Below are 19,545 nucleotides of genomic sequence, written 5' to 3'. Positions count from 1 at the left end.
AACATTAAAGGAATGCCTGCTCTTAGTCAGCAATAAATGTAAATTCACAAATGTGATCAAAATGGAAATACCATAGAATACAAAACAAATCCCGAGACACTACATTATCCTGAATAGGACATACTTTAGAAACTCTTTGTTAACAGGAAAAGTCTCTCTCTATAGCAAAAGAATGGAGTAGAAATGGTAACCCACTCTAGTATTCTTGCCTGGAGAGTCTCATGGACAGAGGGGCCTGACAAGCTACAGTCCATGGGGTCACAAATAGCTGGACATGACTGAGGGACTAAACAACAAAAACATGGCAAAAGAAAGAGTAACAAGAGAGCTAAAGATAACTAGGAATCTTAAGGAATTTTCATTTATTATAATAGTGAATAATTAAGATCCTCAGAAGTTCTAAAACATGTTACTTGAAAACACTTCTAGAGACTGATGAACATAAGCTTATAATTGCGAGTTTAGTGCATAAATCATGCAAAAAGTGACGTCTGCAGCTGGACAGTACTTTTGTGGCTTGCAGCGTCAACACTTTCCCTTTGCTTCTAGCAGACAATTTAAAAATGCCTATCTTAAGTTATTTCCTAATTTTACAGGACTGCCGAGGAATTAAAATCTCACACACAACAAAGTTTAAGTCACAGGTGATCCTGACCAAACGTTCGTAAGGAAAACATAAAATCTGCCCTCTAAGCTGCTGTGAAAAGCTTGAAAGTGCCATGAGACTCTTGAAGAATGTTGATTACAGCAGAGCTTATGGTTAAAGTATGCCTTATCCAATACAGTTCTTTCAAATTAAAAATCAAATAGGAAACGCATTTTAAAGATTGTTGGATTCTTTAAGTATTAAGCCTAAAAGACAAATTGACAGTTTATTTAATTTTGTCTCCTTTTGAAAATATTTCTGAGTTTGTGCTTAAGATGTTAAATGAGAAGCCCACTGTGTAAATCCAAGCAGTGTGAGGTTTTGGCCACTAAGTATAATGCACCAAAGTTATGAGATAACACGGGGGGAGGGGGGCTGTGCCAACAAACACAATACACCCTCCAGAAAAAGTCATCCTGACCCTTTTATTGTTGAAATTAAAAAATAAAAGATACTTAAATACAATGGTGAACATATAGGGCAAAACAGAATCATAAAATTTAATGTTGAATTAAGCAGTGAGCTGAATGTCTGGGTCTCCAAATTGGCTTTGAACCCAAAACCGCTTAAAAATGGGTATGTTCACAGTTAACGGCAATTGGCTTATAGGTGAGAGAATGGTCGAAGCTGTTCCAGTTGAACTTCCAGGGAAATTCTCTCCTCAAGAACATCCTGAAAAAGATGGAAAGACAAGTTATGTTTCAACATATACAAAAATGAAGGCACATCTAACAGCAGCTCTGCATCAATAAAACAACTTCCGTTCCTTAAGAAGATGAAGGGACAGCTGTTCCTTTTAGAAACAGTTTCTTTATAGGTGCATGCATTAAAACACAATCTTAATTAAAATCTTTTTTTCTCATTACTTAAAATCAGGGTAATCGAATGTTTTTTTCCTTCATTATTAGAAAAGCCAGTATTTGCAGATGGTGGCTATTAATGCATGAATTTTGCACGAAGCCCACCCCTTGCAGTAACTGTAGATACGCTGGTTAACAAAGATACTCTCCCCTGGTGATTACCTCTGGTCATAACAACTCCTGCACCTCATTTTGAGATTCCGTTTCACAATGAATAAATGTATTTTATAATCAAAATTTCTAATGACTGTCGATTTGGGGCCGTCTTTTCAGTCAGCAACTTCTTATGAAGCCATATCCTTTTTTTCTTTTTCTCATGTTTTAACCAGAATTACCTCCTATCTGGTACCACACTTTCTCAGAGGATAATGAGAAACGTGATTTTTAAAACCAGCTTCTATATACATGTTTCTATGGTTTTCGTAGTTCTTCAGAAAAACAGGCATTAACAAAACTTTCACCTCAAGGTATGCTACTAGCAAGCTTGTCATTTAGTTTTACATTCTTCCTTTACAATAGACCAAATTCACAAGTCACAGAACAGCTATGAATATCTTCTTTGACTAAAGAGTTATACAAGAATATTATTCCTTTAACGTATATTTATCAAATGCCCAACATGTGTGAAGTTTTGAGGACAGAGACATGATGGTTATAAATCTATCCAGGACAATCTCAGTTTATCTCTGATGTCCTGGCCTATACATTAACATATCCTTTTCTCTTCAAAGTACTCTGGTTTGAACAATGTATTACATGGTCACTGTAAATGGGGATGATTATGACTTAGCCTCAGTGAGTTCAGGTTAGTAGGACAGAGACACAAATGTGCCATAGATACGGACAATTTAATAAATGCTAGAAAAGGAATATGAACAGAATACAGAATATTCTGTATTCGTTTTACATTTCCATGGACTCCTTCCTCATCTTTATGGTTTACAACCTTGCTACTCAAAGTGGAGTCAACTGTCCAGGAGCATCTCCTTCACCTGGAAGCTTATTAAAAATTGCAGAAGTCTCAGGTCCCTCTCCATACTGGACATGAATCAAAATTTTCATTTTAACATGTGACCCCTTCCTAAGTGTATACAATTAAGGTTTGAGAACCACTGGTTTATAAGATGTGAATGCCTAATAATGTTGATGAATCATACATGATTCTGCTTGCTGGTTTCTATGTATAGGGATTCAAAAAAATCATGGTTAGTAGTAAGCAAGAAAACAAACTCATCCTCTCAAGCACAGATGACAGAAGTACACGCTGGCCCTGAGCACCATTTCTATTTAAGGTTTGTCTTTTCTGTTTTAGAGATGATCTAAATTGCCCCCATCCCTCTTCTTTAGACCTGTCATTTTCACAGAATCTTAGTTGTTTTGATAAAAGGATAAATTTACAATACTCGAATCATTGTAGAATTAGTGTATAGACAGCCACATATATGATCCTAGAGGTAGCAGAGGTCACAACATTTCTACTCTTGGGTTTCATTATGAAAGTTAACGAACATTTTCAGTTCAGTTCAGTAGCCCAGTCATGTCCAACTCTTTGCGACCCTATGGACTGCAGCACGCCAGGTCTCCCTGTCAATCGCCAACTACCAGAGTTTACTCAAATTCATGTCCATTGAGTCAGTGATGCCATTCAACCATCTGGTCTTCTGTTTTCCCCTTCTCCTCCTGCCTTCAATCTTTCCCAGCATCAGGGTCTTTTCAAATGAGTCAATTCTTTGCATCAGGTGGCCAAAGTATTGGAGTTTCAGCTTCAGCATCAGTCCTTCCAATGAACATTCAGGACTGAACATTTTAGGAATATGCTTTACATACATGTAGGATAAGGCAATCATACAAGAAATGAGTACAGGAAATTCTTTTTAATATTAAAAGATTCAAAGGCATATAAAACATTTTAGATCCACACTTCTCCTGCTACTTGGAAAAGTTTCATACTAGCATAAGAACTGGTGGATCACCTCCAAGTCTAGTTCAACAATAAGAGGCTCTGAGTCCATGGAACTTTCCAAATAAAGATTCAGAAACTACATTACCTTTAACTGTTGCTGCAATTCACTATTCAATCTGGCCAAAACTGTGTTGGTTTCCTTATTGCGTCTAATTGATGCCTGAATAGCTTTCTTATCTTTCCCAACAGACCTGAGAAGATAAAGAGAGCAAAAAACGTGACCTTCATTCTTATTATTAAATTCGCTCCATTCTTCCCTGTGATCTATGGCTAATCCCAGAATGCTGAGGAAGCATCTTTGCCCTGCTAGCATAGCTCAACCTTGCTTGATCAGTTTTAAAGCTCAACCAAAAACTACTAAGCTTCAGAGGCTTAATTACTGTAGTTATTGATTTAGTGACTTTTCTGTAGAATCACCTGAGTTTAAGTCAGTGCAGAGGAGGTATAAGCAAACTTTTTCTATAAATGGTCAGACAGTAACTATTTTAAGCTTTGCAGACCGTACCATTTCTGCTGAATATTGTTTTTTTTTTTTTTCATCTTTTCTTTTTCTCTTTTTAAACAAAAATGTAAAAAAATTTTTACATTTTACAAAAAATGTAAAAGCCCTTACAAAAACTGGCTATGGGCTGACTTTGGCCCATAAGCCCTAGTTTGCCAATTCTTGATTCTAGAACAACCATAGTTAAAACATCAGTGTTACTGTGCACTATAATTTTTAAAGTCTGCTCTAGGATTTGTAACTTGAGTTGAACTATTAGGCGGGTAAAAGTGGGAAGAATATTCCACTTACTCATAAATGAGAAAAGGGAACAGTGGAGGACCTGTGTTCAACTACAGGACCAGTCTGACCATAATTCCTTTCTGTTTAATATTTTTAATTACTGTGCATTTTGTTTCCAGTAATTACACGTGTTTAGGAACAGCTTTGATTACCGAGGAATAGAAGGTTGTGATGCAAGAACAGCAGCTAGGACACCTGTCTTCTGTGCATGTTCATCAACTTCTGGCCTTAATTCATCTTCTGATTTTAATCTCCTTCGAACAGGTTTAGGTGGTGGAGCAAGAGGTGTTGTGCCTTTGCTCTGGGAGACAAGAATTTCATGAATAATAAGCATTTCTTGAAGACATTTGTGGTTCGTTAGCACTTTGCCAACATCATATGCTTTCTTTAAGCCTTTCATTCTCTTAAGAATTATGGGTCACTTGTCCTCCTTTAAAGCAATTTATGTATTTGTGGCAACAGCTAACTTAAATTACAATGGGAAAGAATGTTCCTAGTGACATCACAAGTGTAAATGTACCTATTAGACAAAAATTTTTACAGGGTGACATAACAAGCTCAAGGCCCAGATTCTGTGACTCAAGGCTATAATATTCAGTTTTAACATAACACACTCAATATGTATCTGTTCAATAACTATAAAAGAGAGTCTCCAGAAATATGCGTCCAGTATCACTATAGGGTTTTCTATTCAAATATCCTAAGATATATTATCTTAATGAATACTTTATAAAGAAGTGGAAAACCAGGTAATTCTTTAAAAAATCTTTCATTAAGATATACAAGAGCTCTTAAAAATGAATGGCTATTTTATTGGAGATCTGTCCTCAACAGAATCAAATATAACAGTCTGGTATTTACTGTAACCTGATTTGACCTGTTAATAAATAAAAACAAGAGTCAACTGCCATCCCTTTGGGTAAATATTATTTTTAATCTATTGCCATTTACTCACAAAATAAAACTATTTAAAAAATTACAGAAGTACTAACAGTAAAAAAAAAAAAAAAAGTGTCCAGAAAGTAGCATTTAAATACTTTCAGAAACACTCACTGTTTTAATGACTACCGGGGATGTCTCAATGATAACAAAAAAAGTGACCAAAATTTTTTTCTCAAAAAGTGTCCTGTTATCTGCAATGTACTTTGAAATGCAAACAACAGATAAGAAGGACAGATATAGAGAGAACGATGCAGGTATAAAGCAAGTATATTAACACAAGGAAAAATGTTATATTTTTCTATTTCTTTAATTCTGTATTTATATGAAATGAAGAACATTCACTAAACATACTGATAGTCATTTCGTTATATATGTAAGTCAAATAATTATGTTGTACACCTTAACTTATACTGTGTTATGTGTCAATTATATCTTAATAAAACTGGAAGAAAAATATAGTAAATATTAATAGTACAATCAAGGTGTGGCTTTATTGTACAATATAAAATTCTTTTAACTCTTCTGTATGTTTAAAATTTTTTGCAATAAATTTTTGGGAAAACATTCCTAAGACAGCTAAAAAAAAGCAGAGAGTATAATATTAACCTTAGAGGGTTGATAATCTTTCCCTGTTATACTCAGAACTGAAATAACAGAAACTGAGTGTGACAAAAAAGGAAGTTCTACTTCATGTACTTGAAACAATGTAATAACCACACAAAATCTGAGAACCTGTGGCACGCATTAATACAAATGACAGGCTATCATCTCTACCTCTAGGTGGACTGTATTCTGAGACAGGTTATATGTATTACAGTTTAAGGCAGTGAAATGGGTTAGATGATCTCTAACTTTACTTGTAAGATTTTCAAATTATATCATATAATTTTTATATGTATAAAACAATCAATACTATAAAAGACTTTTGTATACCACATTGGCGGGAGCACTAGCAGCTGTCTTTTCTTCAATTTTACTATCTGTTTTGGCAACTCGAGAACTTGCGGGATCAGAAGATTTTTCAACCTAGAGATGAGTATATTATTATTACAAATTATATTTAAGTAACACACATATATGAATAAATATATAAGTAACAGATTAGAGAGCAAAATGTTTAGAAAACATTCATTCTAACAGTAAGAAGCTCAGATGAAGAGGAGAGGAGTTTGAGACTACCTTGTAAAACGATCATGCATCTGCCCCTTTAGGGCAGAGAGGGAAGAGAATACATCTCTGAGGGGATGGCAGACGATGTCTGGGAAGTTCTTTGGTTGGGGGAGGGTACGTACAAGTACCCGCTGCACACCGCTACTCCCACCTCAGGCCTGCTCTGCCTTCTTGGAGGTACAGCCCATTTCCCTAGTAGCACCAGGCCAGGAGAAAAGTTTGAAGAACTAGGTGGTAGAAAATTTTCCATGGACCAAATCTATAAAATTCTTTATATAAATTATGCCAGTCAAACGTCAGTTTTTTTAATTAGAGAAGATCAGTATAAATTGGAATAATCAGAGCAAACTTCCCCTCTTCCCTCCAACTCCATATTTACACTTATGAGGACAGGGATCCCTGTCCCACATACAGAAGTTTTTGCTGCTAGAACCAAACAGTCCCGCAGAACACTGGCTGCAAAGATGAATTTCTGGCATCCTGTGGTCTGTAAGTCTGTCTAACTGATGTGACTTACTCCCATACAATTTTCACCAAATCACACAATCAAATGCTTAGCATTAAGATGCAACCCCATAAACGGGCTTATTCTCAAACAAACTGAGGGTAGCTATGGCAACCACAGCTTCTTCTTATACAGAAATCTTTGAACCACACAATCAGATGCTTAGCATTAAAATGCAACTCCCAGAACAGTGTTTTAGCCAAAACCAGATGGTTGCATCTTTTCATGTGACATCTACCCTTCACCCTGATACTGATTCTTACTAAGCATTTTTTTTTTTTTTCGATTCTTACTAAGCATTTTATGCAACCAGTAGGTGGTCTAAGGCCAGTGAGAAATTGAGAAGCATTGATCTAGGGAATAGAAACCCTCTAAAAGCAGCAACAGCAGGTATTTTACTCACTGATGTCCCTTCTATTATCTGCTCTTTTAGGGGTTCCTCTGTTTAAAGACTGGCTTATGAGCACAATATTGGAAGATTCCCAGCAGAAAATTAGAGAAGCCCTTGAAAACTGACCGGCAAGACCTCTGGATGTTTCTCGGCTTCATCATCTTGTTCTTCATTTACATTTGATGCAGCAAATACTTCAAATTGGCTGAAATCTGCAAAATTTGGTTGTTCTGGTATCTGCTGAGGTGAGGTACTAGTGTGAGTTATTAGGCCATCGGCATCCACTGGGCGATGCACAACGGGACCAGGAGCCTACAGGAGGGTTTAGGATACAGGAAGGAGCAAATCATTTTACTGATCTAGTGTCACAGAGTAGCTTTCCTTTTCTTTGAAAATTTATTATAAGGATGCTCTGATTTATTAGCTGAAAATTCAGGAGGGTGAGCTACAGTAACATTTAGCTCTAAAAAACCTTGAGTGAAATGCCAAGACACTAAAAAATTAAGATAACAAATCTCCAAATAAAAAGACACTTTCACAAAATTCTTATTGCCAAGAATGTGCATCAAAGGAGAGAAGTTCTGGCCTTAATCTCTGATTCTCCCCTTGCGTCTATTTTTTCTTAATTAGGTTGCTGCATAATTGTTCATTATTTTAAAAAACTGTTTTTAAAAATGTTTCATTATGTTTCTAAAAAGACTGTTATCTTTAAAGTGTGAAAACCAGTGCACTCTCCTTCAATTTGTCCTCCACTCTTTACAAGATCAATTCTTCTAAAGTCTCCACTTGAAAACTAAACTTACTGAGTATCTACTTTTGACCAAACAAATAAGGTCCATCCTTAACAAAGCTGATAATCTAGTGCAGGATACGAGAAAAGTAAACAAGGGATTAAAATACAGTGTGAGGAGTTTTGTGACAAAGGAAGCACAGGAAGCTAAAGGAATAAATCTGAAGTCTCTCCCCTGCTCACCCTTAAAAAATCCTCCATATCCTACAAGAAAAACTCCACCATCTTAGTATGATATAGGAGATGCTCTGTCATTTCCTCACCTCTTCAATTTTATTTCCCATCACTCTAGTTGTACTAAACTCAGCAGCTTTTCCTTGAAGAATATGCCAGGCTTACCTTACCCTCTGTGCTACTCCTTCTGGTTGTAATGCCTTTTCCTCAAGAAATAGTATTTTATCTTTCAAGTCTCTGCTTAAGTCTAACTGCCTTCATTTTACTTGACTTTTTCAGTGTGATCCCTGATGTTACTAGCTAGGACATCTATGCTAAATCATTTTATAAGTATGTCTACTATAGCATTTCTATTATAACTGTTTACAGGTCTGTTTTTCCCACTAGACTGGTTCTTGAGTCAAGAGATAATTCACTGGGTTTTACACCTTAATGCAGTAAAAGTATTTTCGTTAGCCCTTTAGATAAAATAAATACTGGAATATTCAAATTTCAGTACCTTTGATAATTAGGAAACCATCTTTTTAACTACAAATAACCAATTTCATTATAAGACTCTAACTCAGAAAAATCAACCTAATTCATTCATGTAAAAATGCAGCTAGTCAGTCACATAAAACTAAGCTACAAACTAGAATCTATTTTGGAACATAATAGTTTTATGCAGATGAAACAACTTTGACCTGTTAGTTGTGCAACACTTTATTCACTGATGCAGTAACACATCTAGGGAGATACAGGGAGGTTACCCTGAGTCACTACTAGATCCAGGACACACATGACACTTCCTATCCCTCAATACACTGATCCTTCTTCTAAACTCTCCTTTGCCGAGACACTATCATTTGGTTCACTTCTAAGTTTCTTTCAAAAAACAACCCAAATCATTATTGGAATTCTTATCCTCTAAGAAAAGACCTAGCTTCTCCGAATTAAATATGCATTAAGAATGACAGTTAGGCAATTCCCGATTTTCAAACTAATTCTAGAATAGAATCAAAGACCTAACAGATAAACTGACCAAGGGGACTATAATAACTGATGCTTACTAATAAAGACCTAGGAGAATTACCTGTGAGGGCTGTGGTCTTGGAGGCACTGCAGGAGGTTGGGCAACAACTCCAGCCTGTTGCTGTCCTGTGTGAATACACAAGTCTTCTTTTGGTAAATATATATAATTACTTTGCTAGTACAGCAGATAGGCTGAATGAATGTGATCAAATGATAAAGATTTCAAATGCCAATGTATAGAACTGGAAGCCAAGTCCATCTCGTCAAACTGCCTGGATATGGTTGAATCTCACAGCCTCTTCTCAGACCTCACTTCTCTTGCTCTACTGCACACAGCACTTGTCCTGCTCCTCCCTGTTCCTGTAACACTACACGTTCTTGTTTTCTTCCCACCTTTGTGACTACTTTTAGCTATCAAATACGAAGACTTCCAAATTTCCTCTTTCCATTTAGCATTTTAGTATATCATTTCTATGTAAATGATTCTCAAATAATATATCAATCTTGCTTAGCCCATAGGTCCAGCGACCTGTCGATTTTTCTCTTCTTTCTCATCATTCCAACCACATAATATCAAAAACAGAACATCATCACCCTCTATCCTAACTTTTCTATTTTGACCAACAGTAAGACCAGTCATATAAAAATTGAACCCTCTGAGTATGATGACTCCTCTCTCTCCTCTGTCATGTAATGTAAGACCTATTAGCTTTTCCTCCTTAATATCTCCACATAAAATCTTTTTTTTTTAATCTCTTGTGGCATCTCTCAGGTTCCCATCTTTATCATTTGAACTCACATTTTAGACAGTCATTAAGGAAAATAAATTCCCTCTCATCTCATACTTTTTCAATTTAAAATTTTTCTTTAGATAAATATAAAAAAATAAGAGAAAACAAGATACTGTGTATCTTTAATCAACTAAATATATTTAACAATTTAACATATTTAATTTGTGTCACAGTTCTCTAACCCCTACCTGTTGTGACGGAAAAGGTCCGATTCATATCTAAAGATGATGATCTAGAATGAGAGGGCTGAGGCCTTGGAGGTGGCGGTGGTGGTGCAGTGTTTTCAGGCGATGTTCCTGAATGAGACCTGCAAAATGGCCCCGTTACAGTTGGTCACGTTATTGTAGCTTTTCTTTTTAAGCAATCAAACTTAGCTAAGCAGCAAAGGATCTTATTGGTATGACATTTTCTCCAGAGGGTATACAAGTATTATAATGAATAGAGTATTATTTACATGTGCATTCAACAAGCAGTTACTTAATATAGCAAATAATCTTCTTTATAATTATACATTTAACAGAATTTTAAAGAACTTTTAAAAAAGTTATTAACATGAATTCAAGGTAGACTACTAACCAAGTGTAATGTTTTCATATTCAGTTAAAGGCAATATTAATCTGAAAAGCTGTTTTCAAAGAAGAGTAACTGTACTTTCAGATATGGTTAGCTTTCAACTTACTTAAATTTGGTAAGCTGAAGTACACTTTGGCTTGACTATGTGAGACGCCATCTCATCTTAAAATCACTCATTTTAGAGGTGATTATACTCATGTTCACTCATTCTGGAGATCTGCTTATTAGCCACCAAAGTCTTCTATATTCTGAAGAATCTCACGGACTAAGACAATCTGATCCTCACTAATAGGAATAAAAAGACTAAAATCCCAAATGAGAACTCTAAGATATATGAAGAAGCAGCCTTCTGACTGTGTGAGCTACTGGAAAGTCTACGTTACCAGTGTCTCCATACATCCTCCAGGTGTGTGGCAAAAGACTCTTATGATGTATGAAAAGCACCAGAGAAAGATGCTTCTGGCCTGTGCAGTTTTGACAGGATGGTGAAGCCCTGGGAGACAGACCCCTTTGCCACCTCACCCTGTCCTGTATCATTTTTGTTTGTGCCTGAAATGTTAACATGTGACACAGGTCTTCAGGATGGGTAGGTAGCCCAACACTAGGCTGCATGTCCAGATGACATTTTAAAACACCAAATTCTTTTGGTACTTGTCCCATAAGGCTCTAAAAGGAAATTTGCACATTTCATACTTAAAGAGACTCTCACTGCTCAGCTACCAAAAAGGACTGTATTAAACCAACTGCCAAGAAGTTATCAGTTTATTTTAAACCTTCCACAGAATACCAAGAAGACAACGATTCCTTTTGCTTTGCTTTTCTTTGGAAAGAATAAAAGTCATTTCCCTTTTATATAAATCAATAGGTAACCTGACAGCCTTTAGAGAAGTGAAGAACTGAGAAAAATAATTTACGCATGCATGCATGCTAAGTCACTTAGACTCTGTGCGACCCTATGGACTGCAGCCCACCAGGCTCCACTGTCCACGGGGTTCCTCAGGCAAGAATACTGGATGGGTTGCCATTTCCTTCTCCGAAAATAATTTATACTTGGTTTCAAATAATTTTCAATATTAAAATGTAACAAAAGACTTTAATTATGCTTTTTTAATGAACAGAAACACTAACCTTTGACGAGTTACGTTGTTTCCAATCTGTTCTGGATCCGAAGTAAAAGAGTCTGAACTACTGTACCCATCTGCTGATAAATGGGATATATCCTATTTAATAATAATAATTTCTTTACTTTTTATTCTATATGCCCTAAACAGGTAATTGAATTATTGTTTCAAACCAGGGATATTCAAAGATCGGCCAACAGGTTAATGTTTCATCATTTTATTACTAACCATAAAAGATTAGATATAAATCAAATAAATGGTGTACTTATACAACAAAATACTATGCACAGAGAGCAATTACAATCTAAAAGAGTTACTGTTTGATAATAGAGAAATATTCAAAATTAGTTACACGGAAGCAGGGCAGAAAATAGTACATATATCACAATTTCATTTCATATAAAAATATACCATGCACAAAGATTAAGGTGGACAATGAATGTTAATTATGGTCATTTGTGGAACAGTGAGATTATAATTTGTATTTTCTTATTTTTGTTTATTACATTTCTACAAGTGTGAATAGTTTTTATAATGAAAAAAATTCATTTTTAAAGGATAAATTAGAAGCATTTTAAGTTAAAAAGCGAACTTAAAAACTGTTTATGCAAATTTTAAAAATTTTGATAAAGGAATAAACTGTGCTTAGACAATGATAAAACTTATGAAATTAGCCAGAGGGTACCAATTTTTCACCTGAGGACATATTTTCAATTTCCTCAAAATCTTATAAAGGAGCAGAGAATCCCAGAATCAGACTAACAGCTATGAAGCAATAAAGAAGTTTTAAAACAGAAAACTCTAGGGATAATCTGAAGAAATACTATGAAATACCTTTCAAGAGTTATAAATTGAAGGGACTGGTTATTTAGTTTCATTTCAAAGTGTATCCCGCTTCTTCTTCCTGTCAAATCACTGAGAAGTTTACTAATTGGTACAGGAATGATTCTAAAATTAACACATTCCCATTTGGACGTTGTTAATAGGCATCTCAGACTGAACACGTCCAAAACTGAATTCCTACCCTTTCTCCCACGAATCTTCTACTACAATAGACTTCTTTAATTTCCAGTTGCTTTGGCTAACATCCCTTGAATCCCCCTGATTCCCCTGCCCCCACCCCTCACATCCTGTATCACAAAGGTAAACAAATCCTGTGGTCTTTTCCTACCAAAATTTAGCCAGAATCTGACCACTTCTTAGCACTTCTACTGCTACCACCCTAGGCCAAGACATTATCATCTCTTGCCTGTATTATTATAACCGTTTCCTAAAACCGTCTTTCCCTGTTTGAATTCTTGCCTTCTTCTGATCTATTACCAGTATAGCAGCCAGAATGATCTTGTTAAAAAAGGAAGGTCAGGTTACATCACTTCTCCATTCAGAAACCTTCTAAATGGCGTTTCATCTTTCTCGGTAGAAGTCAGTCTTACACTGCTCCCCGGTTACTATTCTCCCACATGCTAGTTCTAGTTCAGGTGTTTGCCGGCTGTTTCCAGCAGATATAAAGAAGGCATCTTCCCTAAACCAGGGCTCCATACTGGTTATTCCTTTGGCCTAAAACGTCCTTCCTTAAGATACACACACAGTTAAATTCATCTCCTTCAAGTTTTAACTCAAATACCACTTTTTGGTAAGGATTTCTTTGATCACCTTACTTAAACTGTCACGCCCTCTCCCCTTTCACAACTTAATTTTGATCCAGGGTATTAACTATATCCTAAGATACAGTTATTTTTATTTCCTTTTTCTTTTGTCTCCCCTATAAAATGCAAACTTCATAAGGGCAAAGAATTTTTTGTTTTGTTTACTGCTGAATACTCAGTGTCTAGAACAGAGCCTGACACATATTAATAGTATTCCATTAACAATGACTGAATGAGCACGTACACAATTTCCTGTGAGAGGAAGAAAGGAGTGGGGAAGAGCTAGCTGAGAGGGACGGCCAACAGGAGGCCTGCCTTGAAGCAGGTGCAGTGGCAATTGGCATCCATTTATTAATATGGAGGGTAGGGGTCTTTAAAAGGATTGACTATTCTCTGCATTATCCAGTGACGATACTACTAAGTGGCTATATATTCAAATTATTCAGATTCTAAATGTAGACTAAGGATAAGAGACAAGATGGCAGAGGAGCAGGTGGAAGTGGAGTACACCTCTTCTTCACAGATGCATCAGGAACACATCTTCAGATGCAGATCTTGCAGAGCATCAGCTTAGAGCTAGCAGGAGTCCCTGACCACTGGAAAGGAATATACAGATTCACACAAAACTGGGCAGGACAAAGAAGGGAAGGGAAAAAGAGGAGGAGAGTTAGCACAACTGAACCTGTCCCCACCAGGTGGGGAAGTGGAAGAAGGGGTGATATCCCCATATCAGGGCAATCGGTTGGGACAAAGGGGAAGCATCTGAGACTACTGGAGAGTGAAGGAGCTGATCTGTGACAGTCTGAATGGAGTGAGAACGACACAGACAATCTGTGCCATGGCCCTACATAGCCTAGGGAGGGACACAGCCCACCAGAACGCAGAGCAGCTGGGAGCTGGAGCGTAACCGCAATCCCAGGGCAAGGACTGCTGTTAACTTTGGGGAAACAGCCGCAAGGGATGGGAGGGAGGAGACTGCTGTAGGGAATGCCTTTGGAATAAAGTCAGGCAGCCATGGAAGCAGGGTGTTACTGCTGAGTCACATACAAGGAGTGGAGCCATCACTTCTCCCCCTATATGCTGGCATGAGCAGCTGAGTAACAGAGGAATATCCCAGAGAAGGTGGCCATCTGAGTGCCTGACATGCCAAGCAACAGAGAAGGACCCCCATCAGACCCTCTGAACGCCAGCTGCCAGAAGCTAGAAAGAGATTCTAACAGCACCATATCTCCTGTGCCTGTGGCTGCCAGCTTCCTGGCATACCTGGCGCCATCAGAGTCCCCGCAACCGAAGCAGTCGCACCACCTCCACACCTGGTCCTCCCTGGGGCAGACCCAAGTCCTAGAGGCAGCCTCAGGAACTAATTCCTGTAAATGACCCACAAGCAGAGGTGGGGATAAAACCACAACTGAGTTCCAGGGGCAGAGTGGACAAGGAAGAGGGTTGAAAACCTTTTCACCAGCTATACAAGCTAGAGATTATATCCACATGATCAACTAGGCAGACCCTGTGTCTATGGAATGCATAGAAGGGCGAGTGTATCCACAAAACAAAACGCCCTAGCTCTGACAGCTGTGGACACTGGAGGCAAGAACCTCCAAGAGGAGAACTAGGTTAGAGTCTGTGCTGTCCCCACAGCTGGTCTAGAGACCAGCTCCCCCAACACTGGAGGGTTTCCTAGCGAGGTGGAAGTGGACTGTGCATCACAGTAGGGGAAAGGATGCTGACAGTTGAGACCTGAGAAAAACATTTATTATTATTCTTATATTTTGATTTGTTCTGTAGTTGATTCTGGTTTTCTTTCCTCTGATGCTGTGGTTGTTGACTTCATTATTATTGTATCTATTTAAGCTTTTGAGAATTTTTTAAAACACATTTTATTTCCTTCATATACATCTATCTCTACATTGGCTTTTTGCAGATCTGTGGGGCTTTTTCTTTGTTGTTGTTTCATTTTGTTTCCTTCTTACTTATTATACAAAAATTTTATTTATATATAAGATTTATATACTATTTATATATATGTACAATATATACACTATTGTATGCAATATATTCTTTTTATATATATATAGAATATATATACACATATATATAGAATATACAATAAGATTATTATATATAAACTCTTTATTATATATAAATCTTTTTTATATACTTTACTTTTCTATTTTTTTCTTTCTTCTTTTCACCACGTTTGTTAGTTTGTTTGCTTTATTCCTCAGCTGGCTCTCTTCTTTGGTCTTGTTCTGTTTAGTTAGTGTTGTTTTTAATTTGTTGGTATCACTTATGGTTTCCTTTGCTCACAGGGTCACTCTCTTGTACTTTGTTTTCTTTGGACTATTTTGGTTTTGTGTGTGTGTGTGTTCCTTTGTTTCTGTTACTATTTGTCTGATTTTGAATTTACCATTTGTCTGGGGTTCTTTTTTGTGTGTGTTTGTTTTAATCCTCTTTATTGCCATAACAAACAGCTTGTGGGATCCTGGTTCCTTGATGAGAGATTGGGCCTGAGCCTCTGGGTTGGAAGCACTGAGTCCAGGACACTAGATGGCCAGAGAACTCCTGATCCCAGGGAGTATTAATTAGTGAGAGCTCCCATAAAGGCCTCTTCCTGTATCCAAGACCCAGCACCACTCAACTGCTGGCAGCACCAGCAAAGGGCAGGTTACCCAAACAACAAGCAAGACCTCAAGAGGAGACAGGCTTCCCATAGACACCCCAAAACATACCACTAACACAGACCTGCTCATTAGAGGGGGGAAAAACTCACCTTCTCCCACCAGAAGGCAAGCACAAGTCCCTCCCAACATAAAGCCTACACAAACCACTGGACCAACCGCACCCACTGATGGCAAGACCAAAAACAAGAGAGGATATGTCAAACACAGTAAGTTAGATAACATGAAAAAACAGAGAAATATTGTGCAAATGAAGGACCAAGGTAAAAACCCACAACACCAAATAAACAAAGAGGAAATATGCCAACTACCCGAAAAAGAATTCAGAGTAATGACAGTAATGATGATCCACAATCTCGAAATAGAATGGAGAAAATGCAAGTCATTTAACACATTTAACAATGACCCAGAAGAAACAAAGAATGAACAGAGGCAAACACAATTATCGAAATTAAAAATAATCTATGGGGAATCAACAGCAGAACAACTGAGGCTGAAGAATGAACTGAAAGACAGAATAAGTGAAAATAACTGCTGAAGAGCAGAATAATCACAAAAGAATGAGAAGAATTGGGGATAGTCTCAGAGACTGCTGGGATAATATTAAACTACCCACTCCAGTATTCTGGCCTGAAGAATTCCATGGACTGTGTTGTAAAATATTAAACACACCAACATTCAAATTAAGGGGTCCCAGAAGCAGAAGAGAAAAAGAAAGGGTCTGAGAAAATTTTTTAAGCGATTATAGTTGAAAACTTGCTTAACATGTGAAAGGAAATAGCCAATCAAGTCCAAGAAGCACAGAGAGTTTCCTAAAGGATAAATCCAAGGAGAAACATGCTGAGACACATATTAATCAAACTGACAAAAATTAAACACAAAGAAAAAATATTAAAAGCAGTAAGGGAAAAGCAACAAGTAACATACAAGGGAAACTCCACACAGTTAACAGCTTCTTTCAAGAGAAACTCTGCAGGCCTGAGGCAATGGCAGGATATATTTAAAGTAACAAAAGGGAAAAATCTACAACCAAGACTACACTACCCAGCAACAATCTCATTCAATATTGATAGAGAAATCAAAAGCTTTACAGATAAAAGTTAAGAGAATTTAGCACCACCAAATCAGCTTTACAACAAATGCTAAAGGGACTTCTATAGGCAGGAAATACAAGAGAAGGAAAAGACTTACAAAAACAATTAAGAAAATGCCAATAGGAATATATGTATCAACAATTACTTTAAATGTAAATGGATTAAATGCTCCAATCAAAAGACACAGACTGGCTGAATGGATACAAAACCAAGATCCGTATATAAGCTGTCTACAAGAGACCCACTTCAGACCTAGAGATATATATGGACAGAAAGTGAGAGAATGGAAAAAGATATACCATGCAAATGGAAACTGAAAGAAAACTGGAGTAACTATTCTTATACCAGACAAAACAGACCTTAATATAAAAGATATTACAAAAAAATGACAGAAGGACACTACACAATGATCAAGGGATCAATCCAAGAAGACACAACAATTATAAATATTTATACACCCAAAATAGAAGCATCTCAACACCTAAGGCAAACACTACAGTCATAAAAGGGGAAACAGACAGTAATACAATTAGTAAGGGACTTTAACACCCCACTTACACCAATGGACAGGTCATCAAAACAAAAAATAAGGAAACATAAGCCTTCAACGACACATTAGACCAGATGGATCTAACTGATATCTTTAGGACATTCCATCCAAATGCAGAAAAATAAACCTCCTTCTCAAGGTCTGCACAAGGCACATTCTCCAGGGTAGTTCACATCTTGGGTCACAAATCAAGCCTTGGTAAATTTAAGAGAACTGAAATTATATCAAGCATCTTTTCTGACCACAGTGCTATGAGACTAGATAATCAATTGCGGGGAAAAAAAGCTGTAAAAAACACAAACACATGGAGAATACGTTTAAAACATATTAAATAATACGTTTTAAAATAAGCAACAGGTTACTGAAAAAATAAAAAGGGAAATAAAAAAATACCTGGAAAAACAAATGATAATGAAAACATGATGACTCAATACCTATGTGATACTGCAAAAGCAGTTCTAAGAGGCAACAAGTTTATAGCAATAGAGTCCTACCTCAAGAAAAAAGAAAAACACTGAATAGACAATCTAACCTTACACTTAAAGCAATTGGAAAAATAAGGGGAAAAAAATCTCAAAGTTAACAGAAGGAAAGAAATAATAAAGATCAGAGCAGAAATAAGTAAAAAATAAAAGAAAGAATAGCAAAAATCAGTAAAACTAAAAGCTTGTTCTTCAAGAAGATGAACAAAACTGACAAATCATTAGCCAGACTCATTAAGAAAAAATGGAGAAGACTCAAATCAACAAAATTAGAAATGAAAAAGAAGAGGTTACAACAGACAATGCAGAATTACAAAGGATCATAAGAGACTATTACGAGCAATAATATGTCAATAAAATGGACAATCTGAAAGAAATGAACAGGTACTTAGGAAAGTTCAACCTTCTAAGACTGAACCAGGAAGAAATAAAAATTTTGAACAACCCAATCACAAGCACTGAAATCAAAACTGTGATCAAAAATCTCCCAAAAAACAAGTCAGATGGCTTCACAGGTGAATTCAATCAAATGTTTTGAGAAGAGCTATCCTTCTCAAACTCTTCCAAAAATTGTAGAGGAAGGAACACTTCCAAACTCATTCTATGAGGCTACCATCATCCTGACACCAAAACCAGACAAGGAAAATCACAAAAAAAGAAAATTACAGTCCATACCACTCATGAACATAAGATGCAAAAATCCTCAACAAAATTCTAGCAAACACAATTCAGCAACACATTAAAAGGATCATACACCAAAATCATATTGGGTTTATCCCAGGGATGCCAGGCTTCTCCAATATATGCAAATCAATCAATGTGATACACCATATTAACAAATTAAAAGATAAAAATCATATGATAATCTCAACAGACGCAGAAAAAGCTTTTGACAAAATTCAGCACACACTTATGGTAAAACTCTCCATAAAATTGGAATAAAAGGAACCTATCTCAAGTAATAAAGGTCATATATGATAAACCCAAGCAAACATTATTCTCAATGGTGAAAAACTGAAAGCATCCCCTTGAAGATCAAGAAGATGACAAGGGTGCCCACTCTTGCCACTATTATTAACAACATAGATTTGGAAGTCCTAGCCATGGCAATCAAAGAGGAAAAAGAAATAAAAGGAATCCATATTGGAAAAGAAGTAAAATTCTGTTTGCAGATGACATGATTCTCTACATACAAAACCCTAAAGATACCATCAGAAAATCACTAATTGGTGAATTTAGTAAAGTTGCAGGATATAAAATTAATACACAGAAATCCCTTGCATTCCTATGCACTAAGAATGAAAAATCAGAAAAAGAAATTAAGGAATCAATCCCATTCACCATTGCAACAAAAAGAATAAAACACCCAGGAAT

At 36.6% G+C, this 19,545-nt stretch overlaps 1 protein-coding gene across 4 annotated transcripts in view; it reads right to left on the bottom strand.

Moving 5' to 3' along the window:
• Window positions 1–1,051: 1,051 nt before the first annotated feature.
• The window catches only part of REPS1 (RALBP1 associated Eps domain containing 1), a 91,357-nt gene continuing 72,863 nt past the window's right edge, over window positions 1,052–19,545 (bottom strand). For 3 of the 4 annotated variants that reach the window (XM_010844214.1, XM_010844217.1, XM_010844218.1), the window contains 8 exons: window positions 11,729–11,801; window positions 10,216–10,334; window positions 9,298–9,362; window positions 7,388–7,573; window positions 6,129–6,221; window positions 4,406–4,554; window positions 3,555–3,660; window positions 1,052–1,318 (listed from right to left, as the gene is read on the bottom strand). In XM_010844214.1, coding sequence (XP_010842516.1) covers window positions 1,250–1,318; window positions 3,555–3,660; window positions 4,406–4,554; window positions 6,129–6,221; window positions 7,388–7,573; window positions 9,298–9,362; window positions 10,216–10,334; window positions 11,729–11,801 — 860 coding nt within the window. In that variant the 3' untranslated portion in view covers window positions 1,052–1,249. The remainder of the gene's footprint in view (window positions 1,319–3,554; window positions 3,661–4,405; window positions 4,555–6,128; window positions 6,222–7,387; window positions 7,574–9,297; window positions 9,363–10,215; window positions 10,335–11,728; window positions 11,802–19,545) is intronic. The other variant, XM_010844215.1, reaches the window with a different exon arrangement.

Source organism: Bison bison, unplaced genomic scaffold, assembly GCF_000754665.1.
Source record: "Bison bison bison isolate TAMUID 2011002044 unplaced genomic scaffold, Bison_UMD1.0 scf7180017864198, whole genome shotgun sequence".
NCBI lineage: Eukaryota > Metazoa > Chordata > Mammalia > Artiodactyla > Bovidae > Bison > Bison bison.
Note: the sequence above shows the minus strand (reverse complement) of the source record. Positions and strands in the feature narration are given on the sequence as shown.